This window comes from Antrostomus carolinensis, unplaced genomic scaffold (genome assembly GCF_000700745.2).
Source record: "Antrostomus carolinensis isolate BGI_N321 unplaced genomic scaffold, ASM70074v2 scaffold166, whole genome shotgun sequence".
In the NCBI taxonomy this organism is placed as follows: domain Eukaryota; kingdom Metazoa; phylum Chordata; class Aves; order Caprimulgiformes; family Caprimulgidae; genus Antrostomus; species Antrostomus carolinensis.
This window is the reverse complement of record NW_010322234.1, coordinates 38,699-47,850: the sequence shown is the minus strand read 5'-3', so window position 1 is coordinate 47,850 and position 9,152 is coordinate 38,699. Positions and strand designations below refer to the sequence as shown.

At 44.9% G+C, this 9,152-nt stretch overlaps 1 protein-coding gene across 1 annotated transcript in view; it reads right to left on the bottom strand.

Moving 5' to 3' along the window:
• Nucleotides 1-9,152, bottom strand: part of POU2F3 (POU class 2 homeobox 3) — a 42,839-nt gene that overhangs the window by 10,296 nt on the left and 23,391 nt on the right. The window contains exons 5-6 of the mRNA XM_029085487.1: nucleotides 2,001-2,105; nucleotides 322-424 (exon numbers count right to left, since the gene is read on the bottom strand). Of these exons, the coding sequence (XP_028941320.1) occupies nucleotides 322-424; nucleotides 2,001-2,105 (208 nt within the window). The remainder of the gene's footprint in view (nucleotides 1-321; nucleotides 425-2,000; nucleotides 2,106-9,152) is intronic.

Genomic DNA, 9,152 nt, shown 5'->3' with positions numbered 1-9,152 from the left:
ATTTCAGAGATGGGATCCCTACCAGGTCTGCGAAGACTGGCCCCAAGGTGGCACTCTTGGTGCACACAAGCCACAGGTGCCAGGAACATGGAACTGGACCAGTCCTGAAGCAACCACACGTCCGGGATGATCCCAAGTGTGGGAACCAGCACAGGGGGAAGAGCAGGGGAAAATGCATGGGGTAGCACAGGAGGGGAACAGACACCGCTGTGCTGGGGAAACAGAACAGCCCAGATTAAAAGCAAGAGTTATGAGAAGGGAGGTTTTCCTAGATATGTACCTGCTTATAATAATGCCCCTTTTGGCTTTTATTACTCTTACCTTGTTGCCCAGCCTGAGACTGAGACAGAAGAAACTGGGGAACTGACTGCATATGACCAGGAAGCAATACAAGTTGCTGCAGGGTGTGAAGAGAGCTCATATCCTACAGGAAAAAGCAAAGGGAACAACAAAAATCAGAGATGTCTGCTCTTCACACAGCATCACCTCTCCTATAAAGCTTCTCTGCTCTTTTATACTATCCTTGACCCCATTCACACTTTTCATTTCACTGCTAACACATTGAATTTGTGTAATTCATGCACTGAAGGACTACAGATCCAGAGGTACTCCAGGATCTGAAGTTTTCAGCTGTGTAAGAGGAATTCTGTGCACACACAGACACCCTCATGGAGAATTGTCTTCTTTTATCTGAAAAACTCAATTATTGAAAAGTGACATTTTTGAGGCACTGGCAATCAAAACCTGGTTGTTGGAACTAACATTAAAACCTCTTGGATTTCAGTTTCTTCCAGCTAATGTATTTTCAGAGAGTGAACTCTCTAAAATTACACAGAAAAGTGCAGTTGACTGTCCCCTCTCATGAACGCTGAGACCCTACTTTCCATGGAAGGCTGGTTTCCCAGCCAGACATGGGCTGAGATGGGAAAGAAGCAATCTCCAGCAGCACCCGATCCTCTGCACCAACAGCAAATGCATTGCAATGGGCACAGTGACTAGATCCAAAAATGTTTCCTGTTCTTTGCCAAGTAACTGCCAGGAATTCCCTACCCTGCACTGAGGAGAGCAGGCAATAGGTGCTGAGATATGAGGATTATATCTTAGTGCTCTTTCATGTTACTGGGGTCCCAGCCCCAGGTCCTTTGTTGGGACTGGGGTTAAAAGTTTTCATTTGCTTGGGACAGACACACACACAAAATACCTCAATAAGATCAACTCTCTTTAGAGGGACATTTTAAAGGAGCTCATTACTCGAAAAAAAGAGCTCTTTGAGCTTCTCAAGAACTGTTTTGAAGCCTTGGGGAACTTGAACAGTCCTTGAATTGTGTAAGGGATCTGAATACACTGCAAAAGAATGAGGGAAGAAATTACTAAGCAGCCATGTGGCCTTCTATCATCTAACTCCCACTGGAATTTAACAAGAGTTAAGCGCTAAACTCCACTTTTTACCTCAGGGGTGGGAAAAAAAATCCCTCAAGGAATTCATTCCTTCTCTGATGTAAATCAATAGGAGTCAACATATTCAAGGATGGCTGTACTGGTTCAGATCACAAGTTAATCTAGACTAGTATCCTCTTTCCAACAATGGCATTAACCAGATGTCCATGAAAGAGGAAGACCTGGGCGAGCATATCTAACAGTCCCCCTCAGTGTTGTCTCAGCCTCCAATTATTTTCAACTCAAGGGACTTCCTGAGCATGGTGTGGTTTGCCTACTCAATAAATTCTCAAGGAGATCTCTTCCAAGTATGTGCCCAGTCTACCTTTGAACCCATGTAAAACTTTCTGCAGAAAAGAAAGAGGCTGAAGAGGAAGCTGACTTTTGCCAACACAAATTCACTTTTCCATTTTAGTGCCCATCATAACCTCAAGTCTCCTTTTGCCACTGTCAAAAGGAACATGTCATCTGTCAAGTGTCTCAGAAACAAGCCTCTTCTCCACAGGTTCACTAACCAGTGCTATTTCATATTTCTGGACCCCTGAAGCAGCAAAGTCACTTACCCCTGCGATTTGGCTTCCAGGCATCATTGATGATCCCTGCACAAGGTGACCTGACCTAGGGGGGATTGTAGATTGCAAGGAGTCACTGAGGTCTTCAGTTTTAATCTGGAAAAGAGCAAAGTAACTGCTGCGTTAGGGGGGCAAAGACAAGGGGATGCAGGAGGTCTGGGGCAGCGAGGAGTCTGAGAGGCTGGAAGGGATTGGGAAGGGTCTCCTTTCAGAGAAAATGTTGAGGTCAGGGCTCACTGCTTCCATCCCTGGCTTTGCAGAAAGGCATGGCCGTTCCCCAATTTCTGCTCTCCAGTTTGTAACATGAACATAGTTTTCCTGCTCTGCCAAGTCAAGGGGAGGCTTGAAGTTTGTTCAATTAAAACAGATTGATTAAGACACTTTAGGAAGTAACCAAGTTTCAGTGACTTAGCAGCATATAAAACACGTGAGTGCTTTCCTCAGACAAAACACTGAGGCATTTTGTGGAATTATAAGGAAGACATTAAGCAATTCTCCTTTATAAATCACAACTCAACTTGTTGAGTTGGCTATAGATGGCCTGTTGTTCTGTTCTGCAGGTGGCAGAGAATGGTACAAGAGGATGGGAAAGGAAAGGTCATGAAGAAAAAGACCTCAAAAAAGCAGTGCAATTTTCCAGACTTGAACATGTAGCGCTCCAGTCACGAAACACATTTGCTCAGCTTCTACCAGAAAGCAACAAGAAATTGTACGGGTCAGGCAAGGAAAAATCTTCTTCCTTAGCTAGAACAAGCTGTGAAAAAGAACTGGGAAACTTCACAAGTGCCAGCCCTTTGTCCAGTGGTCATTTTGACCTATTTAATGTTAAGAAAGATTCCTATCTAAAAAAAATAATAATAATAAAATAAAAAAAAAAAAAAAAACCCACATGGTTTCTGAGCCCACATTCTTAAGAGAAGAATTTATCCAGGGACCAGAACTGAATCCTTGTGTCTGGTTTATTCCATAGTCTCCAAGTTAATTTTTAACATTGCTACTACATTAAAAAAGCAAAAAAAAAACCCCGACAAAGCCCTGTTACATCACTTCATAGTAGTTGAAATCCTTTGGTAAGGCTGACTGGGACAGGAGAGATGGGAACCTAGTTGGGAGGATTTTAGAAGTTTTTAGGTTAATTCCTGAAAGCTGTCTGAGGACTCTCTATGCACAGATGCCACGCACAGGAGACAGAAAAGTCATACAGAGGTCTTATAATGCATTTTCTCAAAGAAAAGATCCAAGCAAACACTTTTCAAACTTAGGCTCAAGTTTTTCCCTAAGCATGAGAATGCCTGGAACAAAGCACATATAATCAATCGCATTCCCCATCTAAGCCTTTCCAGTGCAAGAAGAGGCTCTAGTTTCTACAAACTGGAACAAAACAGGATGACACCATAAAGGACAGGTCTTGAAAACCCTGTCCACAGGCTCAGCATTGCAGATTCACTCTCACTATTAGGGCTGAACCTCACTGTCTCCCAGCAAATTACTCCCAAGCCCAACATGCCCTAGAAGAGGCCGCAGTTGCTGGGCTTTTGCGGTGCTGATGTGGCCTTTAGGTCATTCAACCTCCTACCAGCAGAGGGGGACAAGAAATTCACCTTTTAAAAAACAATGGCCCAAGCGTATAGTTTTGGTTGAAGGAGATTTTTATTTCAATTTGGCTAAAGCAAACAAATACACCAAATCTCCACAAAGAGCAAAGGAGAAAACACAATCACAAGGAGCTCGGAGCTGCAGCGCGGGGAGCTGGCCCTGCAAAATTAACCTGTGCATTTTGGAAGGCGCTACGCTGAGGGAAGAGAATTACAACATCTCCTTTCATTACAACTGGAGCTCTGGACACTGCCGAAACTAGTTTTGCAATCATACTAGCTCCTTGCAACAAGAGTTATACATGCTATGAATTCCAGTTCTTTCCTACCTTTCAAGTTGGCATGATCATCCCTCTTAGCCTGGTTAAAAAAAAACAATAATCAGATAAAAAGATCTTCTTGATCACTATCAATGCGGATAGTGTCTAAGGTACTAAATGTTAGACAAAAGGCTCAGGAGGATACACCGTTACCCCTGAGCCATCCAGCCACTGCAGGCAAATTGGTTTAGGCACGTTTTTCTTTCTGAGGGTGCATTAAAAAAAAAAAAAGTCATCTGAGCCAAAAAAAGTAAAAAAGAAAAATAAAATAAATTACCCCTGCTTGCAATTCATGTGTCTGCCTCACACAACGCAGTCATCCAACTCTGAACAGTCCCAAAAAGAAAAGTTATCCACGTCTTAGAGAACAAGGCACTCGATCCCGCCTAAGTTATGATCCCAATAGGAGTGGAGTGTTGAAGAAGCAGAAGCCATTTCCAAACTGAAATCAATTTTTACAGCTGCCAAGCGGAATGATTTGGAAGCATTCCAGGGTGAAAGGGGTGTGTAGCTGCATCCCGGCATCGCACAATATGAGAACGGGAGGTGGGTTTGGCAAAGGACCGGTTCCCAATTTAAAAACAACAACATCTCCCACTGCTCCTTCCCCCGTCCTTGGAATTCTCTGGCTCCCTCCTGCGCAGTGGGCGGGAACCTGGATGTTCTTGACAAATCCTTCTCCCCTGCACCTATTTTCATTGGGTTTAGGCTCAAATTTACCTCTCCCTCCTCTTCCTCTCCCCAACAGGCCTGCAGCTGGCTAATTGTTCATTAGAAAGTTCATTAGGGTATATCCAAAACTTTTGGGATGGTTTATGCAAATCCCACACCTTCATTTTTTCCCTGGATAAACCAGCACTATTACCAACTGCACATTAAAAAAACCAAAAACCCCAAAAAACCACACACATTGTGGGCGAGGCCACTCAATATCATGAGACTCCCTTAAAATAATGTAAATTTCAAATTAATAAAACAAGAGGAGGAGTTTCCTTCTCCTTTCCCAGTGCATCTGACTAATATTTGCAGGTAATTTATACAGATATGATAAAAGTTTTCTTGAAGGAACCAAAAAAGGTTGAAATTATCATAGAATCACCTCAAGTAGGTATTTGATGAGAACCCCACTAAAACATGGCAAGCGAGCAACAGTGATTTAAAGCCAGGACCAGATCCCACTGTGGCTCCTCAGGACCTTGGTTTTACATGATCATCAAGCCAGCAAAGGAATGGAGAACAAGAAGTCATCGAAAGCAAACCCAAGTTTCTTCACTGAATTGGATGAGCAACCTGGTCTAGTGGAAGGTGTCCCTGCTGCTGGCAGGGGGGTTGGAACTGGATGATCTTTAAGGTCCCTTCCAACCCAAACCATTCTATGATTCTATGAAATAACTCTACCTAAGGAAAAACAAACTTGTAAAACAGCGGGACCAAGTAACGCGCTGCAAAGACACCCTACTCACTGCCAGCCAGGGAGAGGTGCGGAGCCTGGGCTGGGAATCTACGGGCACCTCTTCCCCTTGGGCTGGAGGGGAGTCTTCAGGCAGGGCTGGGAGCTGCTCGGGGCTCCTCCTGGGGAGACAACAGCAGGCGGCGGCATCGATACGCAGAGCTACCTACTAGGGCTTCTCCGGGACAGGAGAGGAATCACACTTGCAAATCTCAAGTGGATGTTTTCACAGCCTTAAAATAGGGTCAGCTGCCCCCAAGCAATCAGAGTGAAAAACACAGGAAGGGTGACTGGATGGAAAGAGAGTCCTTCCCTTAATTGGCTAGAACGTCTGCTGAGCCTGGCCAAGGAAGGATTGTTTCTTACCTATCTCTGGCCCAAAAACAAAAACAAAAAGCAAAACAAACTAAGAAACATATTGAGGGCGATGGAAAATGATCAAAGCTCTTCAGCTTGCTTGCGTAACCGATTTGTGGAAGGTGTTTCATAAACATTTCATAAGAAGGAGAATTATGAAGAAAACATCTCCCAACCTGCCTGCAATTACTGCACAAACTCTTCCTTACCAGTAGGAAGAAGGGGAGGAAAAAAAAAAAAAGTACATCTGTTTTGTAACTGATCTGTGAACTTTTGGCAAACATTGGGCTCATGAAAACATCCTGCAGACATACTGCAAAGCTAAAAAGCCAGCCTTACATGAGGAAGTTGGAAAGATTCACCTTACCAGCTCTGATTTCACCGCATGGAAGGCCATACCCTTCCGACAGGCAGACCAACCCACATCTGATTCAATGGACTGACAGCTGGGCAGGACTCTGGCTGCAGCCCTCCTCATATAAGCCCAGTTTAGGGTCACTGCTCACAAGTAATCTGAATTTGTCTTTCTCATCTATTAGACACCAAAGTGTCTACTAGCTGAAGATGTTCCTGCTCACTGTGGGGAAGGTGGGGGTGGACTAGATGACCTTTAAAGGTCCCTTGCAACACAAACCATTCTATGATTCCAAGCAGGCAGCCCGAACGCAGCCCCAAGCCACCTCCTTTTGAGGAGCACTTCTGATGTAATGTAAGCATCACTCCGTCATCCTCTTTGCAAAGGTGGGACCCACCGACTGATTCAGCACCCAGAGCCTCGAATGCTTTCCCCAAATCTAGATAAGATATCCCCATACCCTGCAGAGCCAGGCTGTTAAAGCTGGGTCAGCCTTCTCCAGTACCAGATATTAGGCAGGAACTGCGGTCATTATTGTAAAATAGAACACAATCTTATTTGTTGTGTAGTTTCTATTTAGATGGTAACCTCTTTGAAACAGATATTTATCTGCCTTTGTATCTGGCTTATCTCATAGTCAGCAACTCACAACTGTTTAAGAGTTTGACTTACTCATATCCCTCCCTCCCTCCCTCCATTGCAGAGTGGTAAGGCTATTTCACAGGACAGAAGAGGGTCAAGGGCACACTGACTTCAGAGGGTCTGAACCAATTGCCCCATTACTGAAAAGACACAGCACGGTTCTTCCAGGGCTGAATCAGTCCTAAAGCGCTATTCAGTACAATAGAGTTGTCTGAAGCTGCCCCAGAGTGATTTACCTGAAGTCAAGAGAGGAAGTTTTACGGTACAAACAGGTATCAAAATTGGATCCAAGGCTGTTGCAGTTAAATAAGCCTTCCCAACTTTCAATGGCGTAACTGTACTTCTCTGTGAATTACCTGCACACGTGGGCACCATAAAATAAAAAATACACTAATAATAAATTATAGCAATAATAATAATGGGCTTGCAATTACTATTTCCACATGTACCATCCTGCATGTATGGCAAGGCTTAACAGACACCCAGGAAGAAAGCAGAAAACCCCTATGACAGTGCAACGATATTAACCCTATAACATTTGATAACCTTTCACACTGAAGGGTGGGATTTTTCAAAGGCTGGCAGCATGACGAAAGGGGAGTTAATCCCCCACTGAACACCTAACAGACTATATCCTAAAACTCAGCAATGACAGCACACTGAAAAATTCAAATGTAAACCTTAACCTCAACACACCTGCATCACAGCTATACGAGGCATTTGAGTTTATTAACTGAGGCCTGATCTGATATGCTTTATCCTCTGAGCTTCAGTTCAGGATGTTAATATTTGTGCCTTAGCTGTAGTAAAAGTGGGGGTGGGAAATCGAGACCAAGAGTAACCAAGCTACATGTGTCACAAAAAAATCCACACAGAACCACCCTCAGCTTTGCATTCACAGGCTTTCTGATACATCATTTCCCAAGCATTTTTGCTTTTAAACAGAGAACAGGAAAAAGAAAGTAGTCACTCCTCTCCTTGGTGCCAAACTATAAACCTCGAAATGATCATGTGTACAGCAGGCTTCTAAAGCAGGTGCTGGGCAAGGGAGTGGAGAACCAAAACCAGAGGTGGGAAGAGCACCTGCCCTGAATGGCCACACTCATATCACTGCCTGCTCAGGTAGGTGTGTCCTGACCAAGGGCTGCTCTCCACATTAGAGACTGCAGCCTCTGCAAGAGCCTCAGGAGCACAGAAGCTAGCTAGTGCTTTAGGAAGGTGATCTGTGTTCAGCGAGCACAGAACTGGCAAAAAGATACTGCAAAGCAACCACTTACAGCATCTTTGCTCTTACTCTTGGTACTCAGGCACGTGGTACCTTCTCTGACAAGGCCTGTGGACATGCCAAATTGGAAGTATTTTTAAAAGGGCAGGGGGGAAGATGCCATTTTCTTGGTGGCAATGCTGAGAACCTCCAAAGCAAGCATGGGAAACAATTTTACCACCATTAAGGCTGTGACGTCTCTCATGTCTCCATTCCAGGACTCTGCCTGCCCCTTCCTCCCTAGCTATCCTCAGCCCAGAGGTCCTGCTCTTCTGCCCCATCCTTCTCATGCGTTGCAGCACTGCTCCCTGCACTTCTCTCAATTTCACTTGCCCAACATCCAAAGCTCTCCAGAACTCCACCTCTGCCTACACCTTTGTGCTTATCTTCTCTGCTCCCACCCTGGGCTGCATCCCTGCCCCTTTCCTTATCAATCCAATTTCACACACACCAGGCTTCATGGCTTCTCCCATGCCCTCTTGCATGCTCACACAGGTTCCCTGGAGCCTAATCATGTTCCTGTTGAAGTCAGCAGCAAAGTTGCCTTATTGGGTTTTTCTGGGGCCAGAACCAGACCCTGAACTCTTCTCCAAATTCCCTGCATGAAAAATTTCCCCTTTCCATAGATCTCTTGTCTAAGGGAAGCAGACTGTGATTGTTCTGGATTCTCTATGCCCTCTGGCTGCCAATCAGTCACAAACCATCTAAATATCTGGCACCACCTCCCTGCTGTACAGTACCCATGGCCCCTGGACCATGAGGAGGGCAGAGCAGTGTCCACCTAGGGAGTTGTGGTGCAGGTAGCCTTGCAGCAGCAAGGCACTTTTCACCACATCCCACAATTGAAAGGAATAAACTTGGAATCAGACTGCTCCCTTGACTGGAGCTGGCTCCATCCCAGCTCTGCAGGTTTCTCTGATTGGTTCACAGTAGTTTTGGCACCAGTTGCCACGCCCCAGGGAACTGGGACAGAAGAGCAGCAGCTAGAGGGATTGCATTAAATACACACAACTAATATAATTAAAAAAGAAAGGGAGAGTGAGAAAGATCAACTGCGCTGGAGAGGATCACACATTTTTCCATTTTGAGTGGAGGGAACAAAGTCTAGTGATTGAGGGGAAGAGGGAGCTCAAAGCCGGTTCTCTGCTCCCAACTTGATG